General features: G+C 53.5%; 1 protein-coding gene across 2 annotated transcripts in view; it reads left to right on the plus strand.

Moving 5' to 3' along the window:
* Nucleotides 1-24072, plus strand: part of GOLGA3 (golgin A3) — a 44941-nt gene that overhangs the window by 12267 nt on the left and 8602 nt on the right. For both annotated transcript variants that reach the window (XM_060027813.1, XM_060027814.1), the window contains exons 5-18: nt 3131-3789; nt 4452-4563; nt 6423-6729; nt 8938-9140; nt 11711-11848; nt 13314-13475; nt 13745-14113; nt 14849-14926; nt 15676-15939; nt 16931-17025; nt 17740-17956; nt 20473-20616; nt 21267-21464; nt 22333-22449. In XM_060027813.1, coding sequence (XP_059883796.1) covers nt 3131-3789; nt 4452-4563; nt 6423-6729; nt 8938-9140; nt 11711-11848; nt 13314-13475; nt 13745-14113; nt 14849-14926; nt 15676-15939; nt 16931-17025; nt 17740-17956; nt 20473-20616; nt 21267-21464; nt 22333-22449 — 3063 coding nt within the window. The remainder of the gene's footprint in view (nt 1-3130; nt 3790-4451; nt 4564-6422; nt 6730-8937; nt 9141-11710; nt 11849-13313; nt 13476-13744; nt 14114-14848; nt 14927-15675; nt 15940-16930; nt 17026-17739; nt 17957-20472; nt 20617-21266; nt 21465-22332; nt 22450-24072) is intronic.

Consider the following 24072-nt stretch of genomic DNA (forward strand, 5'->3'; position numbering starts at 1 on the left):
GCCCCACGCCGCACTAAGGAAGGCAGGCAGCAAGATGCCGGCTACTTTGGCCCCCACCTGTCCCCAGCTCTGGAGACCCTCGGGGCAGGGCCGGCTGAGGAGAGTGCAGCCTGGCAGGTGCCGTCCTCATGCAAATCGGCATCTGCGTGGGTTCTCCCCATGACCCAGGGGAGCTCAGAGCTGAAGTGACCGCCAGTGCCCCCGGCTGAGCTGGGACTTGAACCTGCCTATCTGAGCACAGAGCTGTGCTCTCCACTGCTGTGCTTGTGACCCATCAGCATGGCCTGTCGGTTCATGGAGTAGCATAAACCGAGTGAGGTTTTCTTTAAGAGTACAGGTTAGTTCAAAATGGGAGAATCTGTTGATAGAACTCATCATAATGGTCGTTCCATGTGGCAAGACTTAATGACCATCTCAGTAGGTGCTGAAAAGGTATTTGATAAAACTCAGAATTCTCGATTCAAAAAATGCAAAACAGGCAAGCAAAAACAAACTAGGAGTAGAAAGATACTTATTTAGGAATGTAGTTCAAACCTCATGTTTAAATGGTAGACATGATGGATGAAAGTCCTCCCCTGTTTGAGAGCATCTCCACGCATGTGCCTTCACGTAGAGGTGGTGATAATTTTTATGCGGGGGAGCCCCCTCTCTGCACTGCTCTTCACACGACCTTTCTCACTCCCCTGTCCTTAGCTCCTTCTCCATCAACACAGTGGAGGCCCTCCTCATCCTTCGTGACCATGTGTATGTACCAGCATTGCATTAACCAACCCATAGTGATTGACTTTAGGTGGTTTCTAATTTTTTGAAATTGCAAACAATGTTGCAGGGAATGTTTTGTGTCTTGGTATACTTTTGTGGGTAAATCCTTAACTGTCAAATTATTGGGTAAAAGGCTTTATGTTAGTTGATATATATTGCCCTCCACGTAGGATGGACTGGTTTACATTCCGGTTAGCAGTCTGTAAGATCCTTGGTAGCATTAGAAATAATGAAAATTGAATGTTCGTCCTCTGATAGGTGAAAAAACCCAGTACTTCCTAACAGTCAGCGCCTCTTTGCGTGTTGGCTGTTTGGGTGTCTTTGTCGGTCTTTGTCTGTTTTTCTGTTGGTTGTCTTTTTGTTATGTTGGTACTGTATATGAGGAAGTTATCCCCTTCTAGTATTTTTGCAAACAATTTTTTCTTAGTTCGCCGTGACTTCTTTTCTGGCATACTTTTTGCTGCACATCAGTTTATTTGTTTGTTTGTTTTTGGCTGTGTCGCGCAGCTTGCAGGATCTTAGTTCCCTGACCAGGGATCGAACCCGTGCCCACTGCAGTGGAAGCACAGTCTTTTTTTTTTTAATTCAATTTAAAAAATATTTATTTATTTGGCTGTGCCAGGTCTTAGTTGCGGCACATGGGGTCTTCATTGCTGAGTGCAGGCTCTTCGTTGTGGCATGCGGGATCTTTAGTTGCTGAACGCGGGCTCTTCAGTTGTGGCATGTGGGCTCTGAGTTGCAGCATGCAGGACCTAGTTCCCTGACCAGGGATTGAACCCGGGCCCCCTCCATTGGGAGTGCGGAGTCTTAACCACTGGACCCCCAGGGAAGTCCCGGAAGTGCAGTTTTAACCACTGGACCGCCAGGGAATTCCCTGCACATCAGATTTGAATGTTTACAGTCAGAACTTTCAGTATTTGCTGTTACTTCTTTTGGGGTTCATGTCATATTTGAGAGGATCTCCCCGTTTGAAGGATATAAGTAAATTCACCTCTGTTTTCTTCTTATGCTATAAGTAAGAGATGGTATAAAAAGTATTAAAAAGTTGTGGTTTTTTCTGTGTAAATCTAATCCACTTGCAATGTTTTGGATGGAGGTGAGAGGTGGGAGTGAGCCTCTTTGTGGACAGCTGGCCAGTTATCTCAAATTGCTTATTTTGTAGTCTCTCTTTTCCCCACTGGTTGGAATGCTACCTTATTGTGGTGCTTCTTAAATATCTATAGACCCCACCTATGCTTGGACCAGTTCCTGGGCTGTGTTCTGTGTCATCAGCCCACCTACTCTTTTCTCATTCTCAGTGGATCTAATCATGGCAGCTTTATAGTGTGTGTTACCATCTGGGAGGCCTGGCATGTCCAACGCACCACGCCCCTAACTCTTCCTTGCTGCTCTGGCTCATTTATCCTTCCTCTTGTATCCCAGCATCGTTTTGAGATGCTCCTCGCCCACCTTGTTCCTTGCCACTTTGGGATTGCACTAACTTTGTAGAGTAACATAGAATATTAATCGTAAGAGAAAGTCATGTTGATTCAGCGCCAAGGAATGGTGTCTCCCCTCATCTCCAGCCTCATTCAAGGCCACTTGGGAAGTTCTAGCTAACATGAAGATATGAGAAAAAGAAGTAAGAGATATAAATATTGAAAAAATAGGAGAAATGTTATTTGCAGGTGTTGGTAACACCTTGGAAAAATGCTGGAGAATCAACTGAAAAATTGCTATCATTATAAATTTATAAAAATATAAAATTATTAAAATAATTGGGGTTTAGAAATTGTCAGTTTCAAATACAAATATGAAAAATCAAGTTGTCCTAGTATCACCAGTTATGAAATTAGTGGGAAAAGATAATATTTATAATATCAACAAAATAACAAAATATCTAAGTATTACATTTAAATGACAACAAAAATGGTTTAGACTCTAAAACACTACATAACTTCCTCTGTTGAGGGTCAGGCAACAGATATAAATAAATGGGGGGAAGTGGCTCATTATCCCCTCAGTAATTATAAATTTAAGGTAGTTCTAATTCAACAGGACTTTTTTCTTAACTTGAAGAAAAATTTCAAGGTTTATGTAAAAGAATTATCATGGGAGGATAGCCAGGAATATTGTGTGAAGCAGATGTGAGGAGGAAGGACGTGCTCTGGTGGGTGTTTGGAAACGCCGTCGGGTCAGAGTCAGGCGTGCGCTTGGCTCTCACCCGGGGCCCCGTGGAGGCAGCGAGTCACAGAGCACGGGACGCCCGTGCCGCGGCCGCGTGCAGGGAGCCCTCGTTGCGTAATCGGCGTGGCCTCTCTGGATGGCGATTTCTGAATGCTGCTTGTCAATTTTAAACATAATTTTTGTACTTTCTTTTCCTTCTCAGTCAAGTCAACCTGTAACTAAAACGAGACCTTTTAGCACACTTGATCCTGAACTCATGTTGAACCCAGAAACCTTACCGAGGGCCAGTGCCGTGGCTATGACCAAAGAATATTCCTTCCTGCGCACCAGCGTCCCTCGGGGGCCGAAGGTGGGCAGCTTAGGGCTCCTGGCACATCCTAAGGAGAAAAAAAGTTTCAAATCAAGCAAAATTCGGTCTCTGGCTGATTACAGAACTGAAGATTCAGACGCTCGGAATTCTGGTGGAAATGTTCCGGCTCCGGACTCTGCCAGGGCCTCCCTGGAGCAGAACCGAGGCAGTGGGACGTCAGTGGTGTCTGAGCTCAGCCTGTGTCCCGAGGCCGATGACCGCCTGGAGGATGCGTCCCTGACGGGGGACAATGTGTCCGAGGCTGACGGGACCGAGAGTGACAGCTCCTCCTATAGCAGCGTCTCTGCCCGAGGGACGGCCGGCCTTCCAGTGAACACGGGGGGCGTGCGCCAGGCCCCCTGTGGGGTCAGCAGCCAGGAGATCGCCGCCAGCGCCCTGGGCCAGCTGCCCTCCATCTCGGATGTCCTCCAGGCCGCAGCCGCCGAGCGCCAAGAGCAGAGGCAGAAGGTCAATGGGGAGACGCGGCGCCGGGCTGACAGCATCTGCAGCAGGTGGGTGACGCCGGGCCTGCGAGGCACTGCCTTCCTCTCCGAGTCCCCCCTTGGTCTTTAATGCTTCATTTATATGCACTCTGTCTCTTTGTAAGAAGTGGAATTGGGTCGAATGAGTAATCACCTGCAGTGTTAAGATATTCTGCCTTCCAGGATCTGTGTAGACCTGTCTCTAAAACTGCACAGATGTGATGGGGGCTCATGTCTCCATGAGGACATTCTGGCCATGTGGTGGCTGAAAAGGCCATGCTGTGGGCGGGGGTGTATCGGTAGCATTCCTAAGAGCTTTGGCTCGCTACCTAAATCTTTTTTTTTTTTTTTTTTGGCGGTACGCGGGCCTCTCACTGCTGTGGCCTCTCCCGTTGCGGAGCACAGGCTCCGGACGCACAGGCTCAGCGGCCATGGCCCACGGGCCCAGCCGCTCCGCGGCATGTGGGATCTTCCCGGACCGGGGCACGAACCTGTGTCCCCTGCATCGACAGGCGGACTCTCAACCACTGCGCCACCAGGGAAGCCGCTAAATCTTTTTTACTTACTTATTTTTTTTGAATTGGGGGAGAGGAGCAGAGGGGTGTGGAATTTGGAGAGTATGGATGGTGTAAAGGAAAGACAATGATCGGTCATCTTCCCACTGCCTGATCCTTTGTGCCTTTATCCTCCAGCGTGTCCATGGAAAGCTCTGTTGCTGAAACTCATGATGAAATGTTGCAGGTTCTTAAAGAAAAAATGAGACTCGAAGGACAGCTGGAAGCTTTATCATTAGAGGCTAGTCAGGTAATGGAGATTTGATGGATGTATCAATGTGCCATGTCTTTGAGAAGAATGTGCAGCTCCTGTTCGTGCGTACAGCTTTACACGTGTCTTTAGGAATAAGCTTCAGCAGCAGCAGCAGCAGCAGCGCAGCAGCTTCGTCTTCTGTAGCTGTACATTTTTGTCCACTTGATTTGTCAGCCACAGAAAGAGGTGTGCTGGTTTTCCGCTCTGTGTGGTTTCTCCTTGTATCTCCGTCAGGATCTGCCTGGGAGGCTTCCTAGCTCTGCTGTCAGAGACCTAACAGTCCATGGCAATGAAATCTTTGGGGTGGATTTCACCTTTTTCTGGCCTGGTGAAATTGTCATCTTTGCCCCTTTAGTACTTCTTTACTTTTTCTGATACGAATTTTGCTTTGTCTGGTTAGCATATGCCTAAAGAATCATTTTCCATCCCTTAATTTTCAGCTTTCCGATCAACAATTAGAGTAACTCAGTTCAGCTGCCTTTGATCCTCTGCACTTGGCACGGAGACGGGGGAGAGCACAAAGCACTGGGGGGTGTGAGATCGAGGCAGGGGGCTCTCCCTTCCCCTCAGGAGCCTGCGCTGTGCGGGCGGGGGAGCCGTGCACACGAGAGTGCTTGCTCTGCTGAATGTGCTTCTCACGTCTGATGACTTTTTTGTTCACACGGTCCTGGGACACAGACTCTGTACATAAAACTCTAAACTGAAGAGGTGATTACCGAGGTGTCGGGGTTAATTTTAGTTGCACACGATTTTCACTTTGTCCTCCTGTAGAACGTGACCTCAGCAAGTGCATGTCCACCTCCCCTGAGTTTGACGCCCTGAACAATCGAAGCACCTTAGCTGGCTTTTACTTTACCTCCTTATCCTCCTGGGATTTGATTTGCTCTTCAGTTGTGTCCAAGCCAAGATCTCTGTGGATTGTTACGGGTGCAAAACTTTTTGGTATTTCTGTGAATATGCTGATTATACTTATTACAAAATCTTACTGCGTTTGCTCAGTTAAGTCACTTTTTTGGGTATTCTTCCGTTTGTTGAATTTATTGTCTTCACGACATCGGTCTTCTGCTATTGCGTGTTGACGTGCAGCTGTCTGCTCTTCTTTGCATTTTGAAATCGCTGTACACACCCTGATAGGCTGACTTCAGGGTGGGTGGGAGGTGCTGATGAGTGGGTAGGGGTCGTGCCCTTTGCTCAGTGTCTGTTCTCAGCTGCCCCTGGGGCCTAGGGCTTCTCGAGGCCCCACCTCTCCTCTCCCTGCTGGGTGCCGCGGACAGTGGTCCCCGCGGCCCTGCCACGTAGCACAGACTGTGCCTCAGGCTGCTCCGTGGCCGGCAGGCCTGGCCGCAGCCCCTCCGAGCCTCTCCTGGGTAATGGCACCCTTTCCCCACAGATGTGTTCTGTGGATTTTGTTTTCCCCAGCTCTGAATCTGGCTGCTCTTCATCTTTTAGAGACCCCTCAGCACTCCGGGTATTCTTACACTGTGTGTTTGTGCATGCTTGTGCGCTTTTTTGTTTTTTGGACAAATATGTTTTCCAGCGTCCTTGTGGGTGAGTGGGTGCTTGCAGAGCTTTTCCCATGTGCTGTCCTGCCCAGGTGCCACCGTGCGGAAAGCAGGCAGACTCTGTATTCACCCCTCCTACCTCTTGCGCCTGTTTGGAGAAACCCCTTCTTTTTGGATAACTGTAATGCTAGAGGTGACTGAATGTTTTGGAAAACATGGTGCTTTCCTGTAAAGTTCACCTGTTGGACACGTTCCTCTGTCTCATTGGCTGTGTTTTGGCAGCCCTCTTAATACGCAGGGTGGAAGCGACTTATTTTCCTGAATGTCAGCGTGGCTGTGTGTGGGTCTTTCCAGGCACTTAAAGAAAAGGCCGAGCTGCAAGCGCAGCTGGCCGCCCTGCACACGAAGCTGCGGGCACAGCTGGAGCACAGCCACAGCAGCCAGCAGAGGCAGGACTCGCTCAGTTCGGAGGTGGACACCTTAAAGCAGTCTTGCTGGGACCTCGAGCAGGCAATGAGCGCTCTGCAGAACATGCTGGAAGCCAAGAATGCTAGCCTGGCCTCCTCCAACAGCGACCTGCGGTTGGCAGAGGGGCAGTACCAGAGACTCATGGCCAAAGTGGAGGAGATGCAGAGGAGCATCCTCAGCAAGGACAACACAGGTGAGCATCCCGCGTCTGCATGTCTGTCCCTCAGTCGCGCGCAGGCTCCCAGGGGCTGTGCCCCTGGTAGGGGTTGTCTCGTCTGCTCTGAGGACTGACCTTTGTCACATCAGTGTGCTGGGGGTTATCCTCCCTTCTGATTTATACAGGAAGTGTCCACTTGCCTAAAGTAGTGTTGTTTTTGGTTCAGCTTGAGGAATTCTGCACGTTTTTGCATGCGCATCAGGGGGGCGGCTTAGGTCTTAGAAATGGACTGTGGACCCCTGACTGTCAGAAGTAATCGTTTCCACTCTTCTGCCTTCTCAGTCCATTGGTGTTTGGGGGCTAGATCTGCCTGCTTATTCCAGAATTGCAGGCGCCATTTAAAATATTTGAAAGCATCACTTGAGTAGTAGATCTTTATTTTCCCTTCCATAAGTTCAGGTTTTGGGTCTAGCTGGATCCCCGTGGGAACCCCCTCTGGAACCATAGACAGATGGAACAGTGGAGTCAGGGAACATTGCTGGTGGGCCAGGCACAGCGGACCTGTGTGTCCTTCCCTCGTGCTTTCTGCTCATCCTGGGGGCGCGTACTCCATTCCCAGAGCCCACGCTCCACACACGGCCGGCGCCAAGAAGTGTGGTCTGTGGGCTCACGACATCTCACTGTGCTGACGGGAGGAGGGGGAGAGGGGGTGGGAGAATGGCGCTCAGAGCCCAGGACGTGTCAGCCCAGACCCGGTCCTCCAGTGCAGGCTGCAGAGATGACGTTCTTGTCCCCAAGGTCTGGGCGTCTGAGCGACGTGAGTGGGGTGCGGCGGGGCTTCTGTGAAGGACCACGGTGTCTGCCGACGTGGAGTCTTGGCCGTAAGACTTGTGAGACGAGGTTTCAGGTCTGATGAAATAAAGGAAAAGTGACAAACCTCTGTGCAAAAACTTTATCCGGATCCTGGGCGGGGAAAGCACCAGCTGAGAAATAAAACAGCCAACTGACTTTAGTCTCTGAGCATTTTATGGTACCCAATCCCTTAAGAAAATTATAAAATCCAAGAAGTTCTGTATTGCTCTGGGTTGCAAGGCATGGCCAGACCAGAGCTCGGCAGGCATCAGACTGACCTGCACCCAGCGCAGTGCCAGCCTCCCCACGCCTTGCTGTCGGTGTGTCTGCTGGCTGGGGGATTTGGGGATGCGGGGGAGATGCTCCTGTTGCCATCCTAAAGCCCCACTGCTCTGAGGCACATCTATCCCCAAGGATTTCACATCAGGGGTCATGGATCCTATCGTGTTTTTTCGTTCTATTTTAAAATTTTGGAAACTATCATTAGGATCATAAGTGTTTTCTTAAATACCTGGTGTAATTTATTTTTTAAATAATTGACTGGTTTTGTTTGCACTATGATTTGGGTTTCTGCTATGATTTCCTGTCTGCTCCCCTTCCTGCCCTGCCCTCAACAGTGTTGACCATATCAGCAGACCAGCAGGGTTTAGTGTGTATACCATTCCTGAGCTTGTTGATGACTCACAGACGTCATCATGCCGAAGTCTTGAGCCAGAAAGCTCCCATGGCAACGTTGTGGACACACAGTCGATCTCATTGTTTGTAGATTTGCTAATTGTGAATTCTCCGATTCACTAAATGTATTTGTACCCCCACCAGTACTCACAGCTTTTTCTGGTCATTTGCAGATAGGTGCAGAGCAGAGAAGGGTTGCGGTCACCTGATGTGCAAAAAGGCTCAGCCTTCCTGGTTCAGCTCTTGTACCACAAGTGTCCTTTAATGGTCGATTTAGTGCCACGTTTTTTACATTTTTGTGCTTTTTGGGGTGGCTTTGCTCTTTACGATTAACCCCAAACACTGTGTGGTGTTCCTAAGTGCAGGAAGGCCGTGATGTGCTTTGTGGAGAAAGCATGGGTGATAGACAAGCTTTGCACAGGCACGAGGCACAGCGCTGTCGACTGTCAGTTCAGCGTTAATGAATCAAAAGCAAGTGGAGCAAGGTGTCTTTCAGCAGAAGCACACGCAAAACAAGGCTGTGTGTTGATCAGTTGATGAGCAGTGACCAGACCCTAACCGGGATGCCCGGGACCTGTGGCTCGGCGCTTGAGGTTGCATGTAAGGCGTCGTGCCGAGGAGGAGGGGACCCAGCGTGCGCCGCTGTCTGCGGAGCCGGCTTGACGGGACCTTTGGCGCGGCCGGGCTCCCCTGAGCGTCTCTGCTTGCTTGTTTCAGTGCATGACCTGCGGCAGCAGATGACAGCCTTGCAGAGCCAACTGCAGCAGGTGCAGCTGGAGCGCACTACGCTGACCAGCAAGCTGAAGGCGTCCCAGGCCGAGATTGCGTCCCTGCAGAGTGTCCGGCAGTGGTACCAGCAGCAGCTTGCTCTGGCCCAGGAGGCCCGGGTCCGGCTGCAGGGCGAGATGGCCCACATCCAGGTACAGCCCCTGCCGTGGCCAGCGGCTCATGCTGCACATCTGGTGTGAACACTTGCTTTTTCCCTAAATTGAAGCGACTTTTCTGAGTTTAGACTTCACCCATAGGTTGTTTGAAAATCTGCTGAGCACCCGTCTAGCCCACACCCCACCACGTGGGCAGGGAGGCCCTGCGGGGAGGGGTCACCGCCTTCTATGACCTTCTGACACAGGGAGTTTCACAGCTTCTGCTTGAGCATTTTAAGTACTAAAATCCCCCTCTCTGGGACGTCCTGTGTTCCTCGCTCCGAGTCGTACATCCCGTCCCCTCTCTGGGGTCGCCTTTTGTCGTTGGAACCCAGCTGTCAAATCCACACCTGCGGGGGTCTCGGGCCGCTTGCTCCCCGGCTCTCCTGCGCCATCACCGCCTCCTGTGGTGCGTTTCTTACGTGCACAGAGCGCGGCACACGCCACCTCCTGGCAGAGCTCTCCAGCTGCCTGGTCACCAGATCCTCCCAGAGAACACTAATTTCCCATATCCTCGCTTTCTTCCTGTGTTGTTAGGGTACCAGAGTGTCAGCCTCTAATTCTGCGTGAGTGGGAACAGGTGTGAGTCCAGGTCTGCAGGGTGACCGGGGCCGAGGCATGCTCTCGGGAGCAGTAGGCAAGATGCCGAAATGCACTTTGCTCCAAATCTCAGTGTTTGGACTACTTGGACCGATTGTGAGGGTGCTGATGGTGCCTTGGTCAGCCTGTCTTCTTTTTGAATTTTGCTGTGGGTTTTATTTTATCTCCCCACTTTTTTTTTATCCAAGTAAAATATCGTACCTTTTTTGTTACAATATTCAAAACATTGAAACTTTACTTCTCAAGTAGAGGATGTAAAGTACTAACTCCACCAAATCCTCCTTTTTAAAAAAATCTAAAGTCTACAAATATACAAAATAGAATTTTAGGGCTTCCCTGGTGGCGCAGTGGTTGAGAGTCCACCTGCCGATGCAGGGGACACGGGTTCGTGCCCCGGTCCGGGAAGATCCCACATGCCGCGGAGCGGCTAGGCCCATAAGCCATGGCCGCTGAGCCAGCACGTCCGGAGCCTGTGCTCCGCAACGAGAGAGGCCACGACAGTGAGAGGCCCGCATAACGCAAAAAAAAAAAAAAAAATAGAATTTAAAAAAATTTGTTGTATCTATTTTTAAAATAAATTTATTTATTTTTGGCTACGTTGGGTCTTCGTTGCTGCATGCAGGCTTTCTCTAGTTGCGGTGATCTGGGGCTACTCTTCGTTGCGGTGCATGGGCTTCTCATTGCGGTGGCTTCTCTTGTTGCGGAGCACGAGCTCTAGGCACGCAGGCTTCAGTAGTTGTGGCTCACGGGCTCCCGAGCGCAGGCTCAGTAGTTGTGGCGCACGGACTTAGTTGCCCCACGGCGTGTGGGATCTTCCCGGACCAGGGCTCTAACCCATGTCCCCTGCATTGGCAGGCGGATTCTTAAGCACTGCGCCACCAGGGAAGTCCTTATGTTGTGTATTTTTTAAGCTAGAGGACCTGGCTTAAATACGTCCTTAGCATAAATAAGCGTTTGTTCTACTTACCATGTGCTTGGAAATAATGGCAAGTCAATGCAATTTGGAAGCTGTCGTGCATTTATTTGAGGCATGAAATATTTAAAGAATCCAGATTTATATCCTGAGCTAAGTCAGAAATGGCATTTGGAAGACAGCAGTGGAGAAAGAGGCCCAGGGAATGGCAGTTTGAGAACCATAACTGCTTTTTTCAAATTCCTTTGACACCCAGGTCAGCGTTCCTTAATCCAGGTCAGCGTTCCTTAATTACCGTGTGTGGCACATTTTCACCCTCTTTCTCCAGTAACATGGAAGCGTCCCAGGAATGTTCAGGTTGGAGAAGAACGCAGGGTAGTCTTTATTCTTTTGTTGCCTTGAGATGAAGTCCCGGCGAATGACGCCTTTCCTTGCTCTGGGCAGCTTCCATCTTAGACCCTGAAGCTCACAGCTTCTGGTCGCATTGGGCACCTGTAGGTCTAGGAGCGATCGCGTCGGCTCTGGAAGGGACGTGCTCGCAGGTCTGCATGGCCTGGGTCAGACCGGGGCGGATGCCAGTGCCACTTCCTGGGAGTGGCCAGGGTCAGCCTGGTGCGTGACCAGGACAGTCGGGGACTGAGAGGGCAGGGCCTAAGGTGTGTCTGGCCATGGGTCAGTTTATCTGATGGGCAGATTCCTGGCTGTCCCTGCCGCCCAGTTGAGGCCCCTAACCTCCGGACTCAGGGATGCCCCTTCAGTGGGAACTGTCACGTAGGTCTTACAACAGACCGCACCATCGTGGGGGTGATGAGCGCTGACTTCTGGGCTGCTGGCTGGCTCCTCTTAAGTACACAGAACACAGATGGCCTGAGTGTCATGGTGGCTGCCAGGAGGGTGGGCAGGGAGGCCCTGCGGGGGCGGTGGTCCTGGGGAGCGGCCCTCCCAGGGGCCAGCGCTGTACAGAGACCCTCACCCTGGTGGCCTCAGGGACTGGCTGGGCTGTGCTTGTGCTTGGAGTCTAGCAACCTTCGACTTGTGGTGTTTTTCTTTGAAGATTGGACAGATGAGCCAGGCGGGCCTCCTGGAGCACCTGAAGCTTGAGAATGTGTCCCTGTCCCACCAGCTGACGGAGACCCAGCAGAGGTCGATCAAGGAGAAGGAGCGCATTGCCGCCCAGCTCCAGGGCATCGAGGTGGGGCCGTGCTTCTGGGGCTGTGGGGTGTCAGTGTTGTCTTGGGGTTTGGGGGTTTGGGGTTTTTTTTATACGTAAACATTAGTACTACATACGTGCGTACGTATGCATATCTTTAAAAATACTCCTTTGAGCCATGTGCAGTGACTTAAGGTTTCGGGATTCTGTTCCTCGTGTTCCCTGTATGCTCATCCCCCCTCCCTCATCTCTGCACGCTCAGAGGTAACCTGGGCCTTCCTCTGAACTGCCTAGTTCCGGCCTCAGCCTGCGTTACCATTTCACGCTCCAACAGCCACGTGGACTGGTTAGGACCGTGTCCAGCCTCCTCTGTGGATTATCCCAGGGTAGGGAGATGCAGTGGCTTTGACCTGTGGTCTTTGTCAGCTGTGAGACCCTGGACTTAATATCTTAACTCTCTGGGCTTTGTTCCCTTTTCATTAAATATGGATAATAATACCTACTTAATAGGCTTGTTGGGAAAAGTAAAGAAGAAAAGGGGTACACGGCATCCTGGCATTGTGTACCGAGAACCTCACGGTCACACAGAAGGTTGGTGTTCTGTGACTGTGGTCTCCCATATCCCCACTTATCTGCACGTGCTCCTTTGTCCTCACGGATGACGTGGATGATGAAAGACAGTTGTGTTGTGTCAAACACATGCTTCAAGGGCTCAGTGTCAAAGAACTAAAAAAATTCTAAGTTATAAGCTAATGTTTTTTCCCTAAGAAAACTCCTAGATGTTGCGTCTTATCTACATAGTCAGGACGTAAGGAATGCCATATTTACCCCACGGCCCCTGGTCTCTAGTCTTACCAAGTGGCATCCGGAAGTAATCTTGTGGGACTTCCCTGGTGGTCCAGTGGTAAAGAATCCGCCTTCCAGTGCAGAGGACCCGGGTTCTATCCCTGGTGACGGAACTAAGATTCCACGTGCCGTGGGGCAACTAAGCCTGCGCACCACAGCTACTGAGCTCGCACGCCTCAACTAGAGAGCCTGCGTGTCGCAACGAAAGATCCTGCATGCCACGACTAAGACCCGATGCAGCCAAAAATAAATAAATAATCTTTAAAAAAAAAAAAAAAAAGGAAGTAATCTTGTGAAAGAGAATGTGCCGTGCATCACCCCGAACAGCCTGTCTTCACGCAGGTGGCGGCGGTGGCGGCTGTGGAGTTTCATTCACCACTTTATCCCAGTTCTTAAAACTGGGCTGTCTGCTTGCTTCTCTCTTCAGCCAGGCCCGAGGGTCAGCAGGGGAGCCACGGGTGGAGGAATCGGCTGGTGGCCTGTCTTGGCAGTGGGAGGGCACCAGCTTTCTGCCCCCGTCCCCTCGGGCCCTCTCTCTGTGGGTCATGGACAGGATGGTGACGGGGACGATGGCCTCTCTCCAGGGTGGTGGGCTTGCCCGCCGAGGCTGTAGCTACAGGTTATCCTGCTTTTTAAAAAATGCTCTGTCTTCTGGGCCCAGGCTGACATGTTGGACCAGGAAGCTGCCTTTGTGCAGATTCAGGAGGCGAAGACGATGGTGGAGGAGGACCTGCAGAGGAGGCTGGAGGAGTTCGAAGAGGAGAAACAGCAGCTGCAGACGACGGCGGCCTCGGCGGCGGCCCTGGAGCAGCAGCTGGAGCAGGCAAGCCCCTCGGGCGCTCTTGTCGCCGCCCTGGGGCCGCGGCCAGCCTCACGGGGCTCGTCGGCGCTGGTCTGTCCGTCGCGTCGTCAGACCCGGCGGGGGTTCACTTCAGCTCGTGGTCTTCTGTGCCGCAGCTTTACGCAGAAGGCTGCCTCCAGAGCATCGTCCAGACTGTTTAAAACCCAAGCACGGCAGAAGTACAAACTCTTGGGACACGCGGTGTTTTCGTTCAAGCGCGGTTACATTGACTACAGTTCCTTTTTTCCTAGGTGAAGCTGACTTTGCATCAGCGAGACCAGCAGCTTGAGGCTTTGCAGCAGGAGCACCTGGACCTGTTGAAGCAGTTCACCTCGACGCAGGAGACTTTGCAGAGCAGGGAGCAGGCCCTCGGGGACCTGCAGCTACACCACGACGAGCTGCAGGCCAGGCTGGATGAGCTGCGGGGGGAGGCCGCCGCAAGGGACGACGCCATCCGTTTCCTGCAGAACGAGAAGATCGTCCTGGAGGTGGCTGTGCAGGCAGCCCAGAGCAGCAGGGAGGAGTTTGATAGAGAGGCAGAATGCCTGGAAGAGGGTGCCCAGGACACGCCAGCAACTTTAGAGCAGTTGACACAGGAATTAGCCATCAAGTCCAGCCAGGTAATGCAGTTTGCTGTCACTTTTTTACGCGTGAAAATCACATGTACAAGAAGTAACGCTGATTGTTTGGTCCTTTGTTTTGTTCTTTTTTTGAAACATGGAAGAACGCTTCCGGGGGGGCCACAGCAGCTGATGGGGTACTTCCGGCCCTAGGCTAGTGGCTGGGTGTGTAGACACCTGGCTGGGACCTGGGAACCGAGTTGTTTGGGGCTTTGAAAGTAATCTGCCAAGAAACACCAGCTCCAGTGCACCTGTGAGGGGGAGCTCAGACCTGGGAGAAGCAGCGTGGGGCTTTGGTTCTTTCCTTCCTGACTGCCTGACCCAGTGCAACGCCCTGGACGTGTCGGCATGCCGGTGGGTGAGGGTGGGAGACGGCCGAGGGTCCGGGTGTGTGCGCACGCGACCTAGCACGCCACACCCGGGAGCTGCCATGCTATGATGTGGGTGAACAGTAAACAAATACAGACGGAACGAGAAAGCTGCAGGGTGTGGAGGAAGTAGAGTTAGTGTTGGGAGTGGTTTTGTCTTCGAATCCAGCTCCATGAGCGTCGAGGACAAGAGGAAGTCGGCACGTTTTCCCTCCAGGAAGTAGGTGCGATTTCTCTTCAGGTGCTGACCCGTCTGTACCCTTCTAGGACAGGAGGCACAGAGGCAGGTCTGTGCACCCGTGTCCCCCTGAGGCACAGGGCCCTCCCGGAGCCATCCGTGTAATGTCTGCACACGTGTCCCTCACAGGTGGAGCACCTGCAACAAGAAGCTGCCTCCCTGAAAAAGCAGGCACAGAAGACAAAGGAGCAGTTTCTTCAACAGAAGGTGAGAACGTGGGGTTAGCTTGCTTTCTGTGAAACAAGTGCATGAAGAAAATCCTGTACGTTTAATCTCTTCACTGGAAGGAAACAATTCAAGAGGAAGGTAACAGCTAGACTCCAGCTTTTTTAAGAGACCTCACTGATTCTGAGACACACTCCTCACCCCTCCCGTTTTTATGCTTCTGAAGTCAGGTGCATTTTCAGGGTGGGGTTGGCATCCGGATCATGCGGACATGCCCTGCTGGGACATCAGAGTGAGTGCGTGCTGCTTCCACAGCGGCCGGGACTCCCGCGTAACGTTGCTTTGAAAAATGTCGCCCCACGACCCAGCACTGAAATAAGGCTCTTCACATTAGTGAAGCTGGTTCTGCTGTCTGAGGAATGAGTGCAGAGCGCCACCAAGGGTCTGAGGAAGGGGCAGCCGAGGACGTTGTAAGCGGTGGTGGGTTTTATCACTTGAGATGCGAGCGGAGTGCCTGTCAGAAGCCAGGCAGGGCAAGTGGAGTGGGAAGGAGTGGCCGCATTCCCCCGAGGAAGTGAAGCAGTCAGGCCCCCAGCGGCTGGCATGGCTCCCCTGTCCATTACCCAGTCCTGTTTAGGTGTGTGTCTCAGTGAGTGGTATCACGGATTTGGTGAAATACATATCTTCAGCCCCAGAAAGTTATATAGATAAGTGGTGAGCATTTTTGTTTAAACGGCTTGACCCCTTGGAAGACCCGCCCCGCGGGCTGCAGCTTCCGGCCTGTTGGGCAGGTGATGGTGGAGGCCTACCGCCGGGACGCCACCTCCAAAGACCAGCTCATCGGCGAGCTGAAGGCCGCAAAGAGGAGGCTGGACTCGGAGGTGAAGGAGCAGCGGCAGGAGGCCGTCAGACTTCAGGGGGAGAAGAGGGCCGCGGAGGTGCAGCGCTTGCACCTGCAGAGGGAGGCGTCGCAGGCCCGTCAGCAGGTGGTGGATCTTGAAGGGCATCTCCAGTCCACGCAGAGGGAGCGCGACGAGATGGAGACGCACTTACAGGTCTGGGGACGCCTTTGACTTGTGAAGGTTCAGCCGAACGGGCCTGGGGCTGTACGGTGGGTGGGGCGGGGCCTGTGGAGCTCAGATCCAGGCGGAGGAGAGCTGTGGGGGGGGGTTCCTGAGATGGTCCGAGCGGGCGTTTGAGTGGGCGCTGGAGAGAGGCAGCAGGGGGCACGGGGACGTGGGCTGGGCCGCCTGCAGCAGCTGCTTTGGGCTCCGGGCTTTAAGGGCGGTGGGGCCAGATTTGCTGTGCACGCACCAGGGCCCCCATGGCCGGTGGAGTCTGTGAGAGACAGTGGTGGCTGTGCCGCTGAGGGTGTCTGGCACGGGGCCAGGGAGAGGGAGCCCTCAGGCCGGATGCCTGCAGCTGAGGAGTGTTTCTGAGGCAGGCGGCAGACCTGGGGAGAGCTATGGCAGGGTGTCAGACTGAGGACTGCATCTTAACGTGTGACGTGTCAGAAGTCCCACGGAGGGCCGGGCAGGGTCCAGGGAGGCAGGTAGGCTGGAGGCCGCAGCTGAGAGCCATGAGAGTGCAGGCAGGACAAGAGGGCCCGGAGGCTGTGGGGAGCCAGGGGCTGGTGGGACCCCTGCAGCTGTGGGACGCAGGGCTCGCGGCTGCGAGGGCCGAGCCGGTCCTGGGGGGACGGTGCTCATTGCACAGGGGGAGACGGGGCAGCGGGCAAGTCCAGGAGGGGGGCGTGAGGCTACCCCGAGGTGCTGGGAGAAGCTGGGGAGGGGACCGGGCGGGAGCCGTCGCCTGAGGCGTTCTCGTTGGCAGCTCTTCCCGCCTGTCCCACCAGCGGCCTTGACACGGGTGGTGCAGGACCCTCGGCCTCCGTGCAATGACCGCTTATCGCGGGGTCCTTGGCCAGGGTCTTCCTCAAAGCCCGTGCCCTGCAAGGCGGCCTTGAGAGGAAGCCAGTCCCACATTTGGGCTTCAGGTGGAAGGCTTGGCACTCCTCATTTTGTCTCGTCCTCCCTTTATTTGAAGTCTTTGCAGTTCGATAAAGAGCAGATGGCTGCTCTTACGGAGGCCAACGAGGTGCTCAAGAAACAAATAGAAGAGCTGCAGCAAGAAGCCGCAAGGTACGCGGGCGCGGGGTGCGTGCTGGCGGGACGCCGGGCGGTGGCTGTGAGCCGTGCGGGCCCCCCAGCACTGTCTGTCCAGCCCTTGCCGGTCTACAACAGGTGGACTAGGAAGTCAGGGTCCACGTTTAAAGCTGGAAAAGTGATTCCGTCGTGATCTGACGGTTACACGTGGCTGTGCTAACACATCCTTTCACAAACACTCCCCATTTGTTTTTGTTTTCATTTGACTTTTCGTGTCAAGCGCCTGTGGCAGCGCCCTTCGCACCCCCAGTGCACTGCCCAGGGTGGACACCTGTGCCCGTCCTCACCCGGCCCGCGCCAGGCCTTTCACTCCCATTGCGTGTCCCACACCACTCTGCTCTGTCAGCCGCTGATGTACTGTGAGCCTGAGTGTTGGGTTCCTCGCTGCTGGTCAGGAAGAGCGCTGGAAGCTTCCATTTGGTAGGAGAGGAGTCTTCTCTGTCTCCACAAGGTGGTTTAAGCAGCTCCGAGAGGGGAGCAGGACAGACGAAAGCACGGTGATGGGCTCTGTAGGGGATACCCACCGACCGCATCCTGGGGAGCTGGGTTCTGGGCAGCGCAGTGCTGGAGAGGGTGGCGCTGGGGGCAGATGAGGGTGGAGCTTGGATGGAAACGCACTTGGCCTTTGCTTGGTGTGGCAAGTGGGTCGGAGGTGAGCTGAGACTTCCTTCTGTCTCTGCCACGCCCCAGGGCCATCACCGAACAGAAGCAGAAGATGAAGCAGCTGGGCTCAGACCTGAGCAGCGCACAGAAGGAGATGAAGACCAAGCACAAGGCCTACGAGAACGCCGTGGGCATCCTCAGCCGCCGCCTGCAGGAGGCCCTCGCGGCCAAGGAGGCGGCCGAGGCCGAGCTGAGCCAGCTGAGAGCCCGGGTGGCCGGTGGCGGCAGTGACCACACCCTGCACGTGGGTAACCTGCTTACTCCGCTGGTTGCGGAGAATCGGTGCAGGGGGCTGCAGGGGCATGACGTGTACGGGCACCTCCCCTCCGAAACCCTTCTAGGAGGGTCTAGAAAGGAGGTGTGTGGGCAGCGTTTCTTCAGAATACCTCGCGGTAGCAATGTGACCGGGGGCTCTGACGCTGCGTTTGACCCCTGCGAACGCGTGCGGGGCGCTCGCCCTGCTGGCCCCGGCCCTCCTCATGTCTGAGGAGGAGGTTCTGTGAGCGCCACGCGTGGGGTGTGAGAGGGCTTGGGGTGAGGGTCGAGGGGTCCAGGACAGCCTTCTGGACAGGTGGCGTCTGAAATGGTCTTGCGCGACGGCGGGCATCTGAGCAGAGCGCTGCTCCTGTGTGCTGGGTCTGGGGGCACGGGGCCAAGTAGGGGTCTGGCTGGAGGGGCTGGGAGCCAGGGTCGGGGGGTTTGGAGTGGAGCTTCCATGTGACAGAGAGCGAGCCGAGACCTGGCCACCATCCTGTCGGGACGACCTAAGGCCAGGAGAGGCTGCGACGGTAGCTGAGGTGATGGGAGCCAAGTGCAGGAGGCGGTGGGAGGCGTCTCGGAGGCCAGCACCAAGGCGGGGTGGGTTGCTGATGGCTCTGCGACAGACGGCCCTTGAGGTGGACAGCATGTGCGACGTAGTGGAGGGAAGTGCCTGTGAAACGCTCAGGTCCAGGAGGAAGAGGGACCTGCACGCGGTGAGGGCTGAGAGCCGCGGGAACTGCTCTTCCCCCCATGGCGTCCTGAGGCGAGAGAGAGCCTTTTGCTTTGGGTTATTGTTTAGGGTGGGGGACCGGCAGCAGGGTGGGCACGCTTGTGTGTGTGTGTGTGTGTGTGTGTGTGTGTGTGTGTGTGTGTGTGTGTGTGTGTGTGTGTGTGTGTGTGTGTGTGTGTGTGTGTGTGTGTGTGTGTGTAGGGGGTGTATGCACGTGGTGGAGGCTCTCAGGTCTCCTCTGGGCGTCACACTGTCACTCTGTCAGTCACGAGTGTCCTGGTCCCCAGATCCCTGCAGTCTGGATCTGACCACCTCCTTCTACTTTGGCTAGTGGGTATAAAATTCTGTGTTTTGTTTATCACCCACCGATTTGAGTCATTTCCCTTATGCTTAGTAATCGTATTTTTTTCTCATCTTTGTTCCTCTCTCCTCTCAGTTTAAGAATTCGTAAGTTGGAGGACACTGTAGCATAGCGTGGTCTCTTGTAAAATACATAAATTCAGTATTCCCTGTCACATGCTTACTTTTTACATTGGGAGCGGGAGAACTTACTCAATTGCAATTTCCTTTTTACTTTAAAATCTCTCACTGTTTAATTCTTTGACTTACATGGTACCAGCAGCGGGTGTCACTGCCATGCAGTCTGTCACCCCCTTGCTGCACAGCCGGTGCCAGCTGGGCAGAAGCACAGCCTGGGAGCCAAAATCCTGGTTCAGCCTGTGCTTCGGCCCTGGTGCGGTGGGGTCTCAGGCAGCTCACTCACCTTGCTGATCCTCAGTAAAACGGAGGCCGAGGAGAACCAACAAGGACCTCCTGTGCAGCACAGGGAACTCTGCTCAATATTCTGTAACAACCTAAATGCGAAAAGAATTTGAAAAAGGATAGATACAGGTATATGTAACTGAATCACTTTGCTGTACACCCGAAACTAACACAACATTGTTGATCAACTCTACTCCAGTATAAACTAAAAAGCAAAAAAAAAAAAAAAAAAATGAGGCCGATGGGGCTTCCTTGGTGGCGCAGTGGTTGAGAATCCACCTGCCAGTGCAGGGGACACGGGTTCGAGCCCTGGTCCGGGAAGATCCCACATGCCGCAGAGCAACTAACCCCGTGCGCCACAACTACTGAGCCTGCGTGCTGAGCCCACGTGCCACAACTACTGAAGCCCGCGTGCCTAGAGCCCGTGCTCCTCAACAAGGAAAGCCAACGCAATGAGAAGCCCGCTCGCCGCAACTAGAGAAAGCCCGTGCGCAGCAACGAAGACCCAACTCGGCCAAAAATAAATAAATTTATTAAAAAAAAAAAATGAGGCCGAAATGAGGTAAATGGTAGAGCCTCCCTCATTAGGACGGCTCTGTGGAGAGACACCTGTGAGGTGCTTAGATCAGCGCCTGCCCCACAGCAGCAGCAGGAAGAGTGTGCGTGCGTGTGCATTTGTGTGTGTGTGTGTGTGTGTGTGAGCGCGTGTGTGTGTGAGCGCGTGTGTGTGCACACGCGTGTGGCATTGGTTACATCGTGCCTGGTGCAGCTTAGTTGCCACAGACGGTAATTGGTAGTTCTTATCTTTCTGTGTTTTCAAAGCATTAAGTGAAAAAGTGAGTTTGTGAGTCATTACTGTGTGGCTACCCGGTAGCTGACTGCGTCCTGTGAGGGAGAGGGAAGACTGCAGAGAGCCGATCACCTTGGTTGCAGCCTTGCGCGGTCAGTCCGAGCCGGGCTACGTGCTGGGACCCGTGACCAAACCCACCTTCCGTCCCGGCCCTCAGGAGCGGGTCCAGGCCCTGGAGGCGGAGCTGCAGGCTGTGGGCCACAGCAAGAGGATGCTGGAGGGGGAGCTGCAGGAGGTCATCGCGCTGACCAGCCAGCAGCTGGAGGAGCAGCGGGAGAGGGTGCTGGAGCTGGAGGACGAGGTAGGCGGGCGCCGCGCGGCCCCATGTGCAGGGCGGTACTGCTGGCCGGGGCGCTCGGCCTCCGCCCTGCGTTTCCGGGGCCGTCGGCCGCTTGCCCGGGTCTCTGAGCACCCGCCCTGCTGGAGCCGCGCATGCACGCGCTGCAGCGGGGCCCGCTGTGCCCGCTGCCTCTCTGGTGTGGCAGACGAGACACCCGGCTCAAAGGGGCTCGACCCTTTAGAGGAACTCCACGTAACTCTCAGCCCCAGACGGTCATGGCTTTGGGTGGTGCCACACGAGCAGCGTGGTGGTGTCACCTAGGGCTCTGCACAGGGTCCCAAGGTGGCTGTCGGGAGCTGCGGGGCTGCGTGCACCGTTGACAGTTGTCTCTCACTCTCAGTCCGGGCCCGCCTGGGCTCCGACCCTGGGTGTGCTTCTCTGCAAACCCACGGTCCCCGGGGGAGGGCTGGGCTGTCGGCTGTGGGTCCACGAGAGAAGGGGCGTGGCCGCGGCAACCTTCCCAGCTGTGAGACGAGGGCCCTCGTGTCCGGGGCAGTGCTCGCCTGTGCGTTCTTGCTGGTGGTGTTAGCTGTTCAGTTCCTGATGTGCGAGCGCACCATGAGCCAGAATGGGCAACTCCCTGATGTCACGGTGACTTTGGTTTGTTTCAGCTGCAAGAGTCCAGAGGCTTCAGGAGGAAGATAAAGTGCCTTGAGGAGTCGAATAAGAAGTTGGCTCTGGACTTAGAGCATGAGAGAGGGAAGCTTATGGGCCTTGGACAGTCCAGCGCGGCCCTGAGGGAACACAACGGCATCTTAGAGACAGCTTTAGCCAAGAGGGAAGCAGACCTGGTCCAGCTGAACCTGCAGGTATGGAAACTCCTTTGCAGCAGGAAACTTGCTGCAGGCGGGGCAGCCCTCCGAGGGCTTCGGCTGTGTGGTCTGCACTTGGTCATCACAGCCACCTGCAGGGTAAAGGCCAGAGAATCTGCTGGAGTCGCAGCCCCTCTGCCAGCCCTGAGGCGGGGGTGGATCCGGGGAGCCTGTGTCTCCCCGCAGCTGAGCTGTGGAGGGACTAGGCTCAGCCCATGAGGTTCCTTGTGGGTGGGTGACTCCCGGAGGGTAGAGGGGACCTTTCCCAGCTCAAGGCAGTCATGCTGTGCGTAAGGGACTCTGACCCGAGGGCCTCCTGTGATTCAGCACCGGGGTTCAAATCCCAGCGGGGCTCTCCCTGCAGACCCCGTTGTTAGCTCCTCCTCTCTGCAGCCCCTCTGGGCGTTCCAGGGAAGTCTTCAAATGGTGTTCAACAGCCCATCCCAGCCCATGCCTTGAATTCACCAGATTTTAGAGCGCTTCCTTAGTTCCCACCACTCCTGCCCCTGGCAGCCTTGCTACGGAGGCGATTGCGTTGATAACCCTGGGTTTATATGCATCTTTTGGGTTCCTAACGAGATGCTTGAATATGATCATATGATTGATGATACTCCTGTGACCTGAGATTTCGGTTTTGCACACGGCGTTCTCCAGAGATGGGACTCTCACTCCTTTCCTGGCTTGTACCCTTGTTGGCAACATGTCATGATGTCTTGAGCCCCCGTGACACTAGACTCCCCGGGCGCCACCACCCCCTCCATCTCCATTGGCACTGATCAGAGTGGCCCCTGCTTGTTCCCAGGGCTCTTCAGGCTTTGGAAATCTGACGTCCTTCCTTCCTTACCACTCTTGGAACGTGCTGTAGGTGCAGGCAGTTTTGCAGCGCAAAGAGGAGGAGGACCGCCAGATGAAGCAGCTCGTCCAGGCCTTGCAGGCCGCGCTACAGAAGGAAAGGGTGACGGTGCACAGCCTCAAGGAGCAGGTGTGTGTCTTCCAACCGGCTCCAGATTGCAGCCTCATAGAGCCTCTGGAATGTAATTTTTAAATGTCTGAAAACTGAGTATTAGTACCCTTGACATGAGTTCCCTTCCAGGAACTTAGCGTGTGAATACCTTTACTGACGTGTCCAAGGACAGGGTATCGTCATGGGGTTGACGACAGCGAGGCTGGAGAGGGCCCCCTCCCTGTGCTCATCAGTGAAAGAGTGTGTGCCGTCGTGCAGCTCTAAGATATGTGCACAGAGCTCCGTAGCTACGTATTTTGCTGGGGAAAGATGCCCTGCACGTAGTGTGGAGTTAAAAAGCAAACTGCAGAGTAGTATATGTTTATTTGTGTTAAAAATGCAACCCAGATAGGTGGTTCTGGAGACCCGTGGCCGTGTTCTGCATTTGGAGCAGTCTTCCTGGCTCATGTGTTCACCAGTGCATCAGGTGGCTCATCCCGCAGAGGGCCCTGCCCTGGCCACCCTGCGAGCTAGAGTGGGCCTCAGGCCGTGCACTTGAAAATTTTTACTGTCATGATGCCTCGTCTGTGGTTTCTGTAAAGCTCTTTCCTTGTTAGACTGTCAGCTTCCTGGGACGAGGTCTGCGGCTTGCTTACCCTCATGTCCCCAGTGCCTGCACAGAGCAGATGCTCAGAACATGTTTGTCATTGGCGCATTCAGGCGTGTGTAGGTGCATGTGACCTGGGCTTTGCCACATTCTTTAAAAATTTCTCCACGAAAGTACACTAGAGATAGAAGGAGATAGTTCTTTATTTCCTGGGTGAGACAGTAAGACATTCTTTTAAAGTAGGACTAGTTTTAAGATACGTTAAGAATATTCTAACGTGAACAATTACTGGCTTGTTCTTGACCCACGGTTGCCTCGCCTGCAGCTGACATTTTATCCTTGCGTGGAGTTGCTGCACGTCTTGTGGTTCCGAACTGAGTCAGCAACACTCCCTACTTTTCTATCCCCACCTTCCTATCTTTTGCTCTGTACTCAGGTATCACTTAATAGTTTTATCCTCACCTTAAAGACGTAACTAGGAGATTTTTAACTAAAGGTGCTGGAGGGATAATGTATATTTCACTTTGATTTCTTTTTTAAGGGCAGTAATTGTAAGTGATGCTTATTTATTCCTCTGAGTGCGTTTGGTCTGATTGTCTTGATTGTAAAAATAGTACACGTAGTAAAAATTTTTAGTGTGCACGGAGATTAAAGTACAGATCATCTTGAATCTCTACCTAGTGACAACCACGGCTAATGTCTTCTATTGGAGTTTTTTTTCCATTCATGTATGAGTTCTTTCTATATTCATCTGTAATATACTATAAATATTTTTACTAAACTTCTTTGAAATGAAGTGCTTGCTAGTGCAATTAGACAAGAAAACTAAACTGTTGGAAAGGAAAATGGAAAATTTCGTTACATTCTGAGAATTTGTTTGTTCTCTCAGAAACCTTGAGATAAACTGTCGTTAACTATGCAGAAAGCTAGTTGCGTCCTAATGGCTGACGAGCAATAGCTTTCTTACAGTTATTAGATGGTATGTGATGGAGAGGCGGGTTCCTCCCAGATACGTGAACTGTGAATGCATGTATTGAGAAGCATGCAGATACACT

The sequence above is a fragment of the Delphinus delphis genome, chromosome 13 (genome assembly GCF_949987515.2).
Source record: "Delphinus delphis chromosome 13, mDelDel1.2, whole genome shotgun sequence".
Lineage (NCBI taxonomy): Eukaryota > Metazoa > Chordata > Mammalia > Artiodactyla > Delphinidae > Delphinus > Delphinus delphis.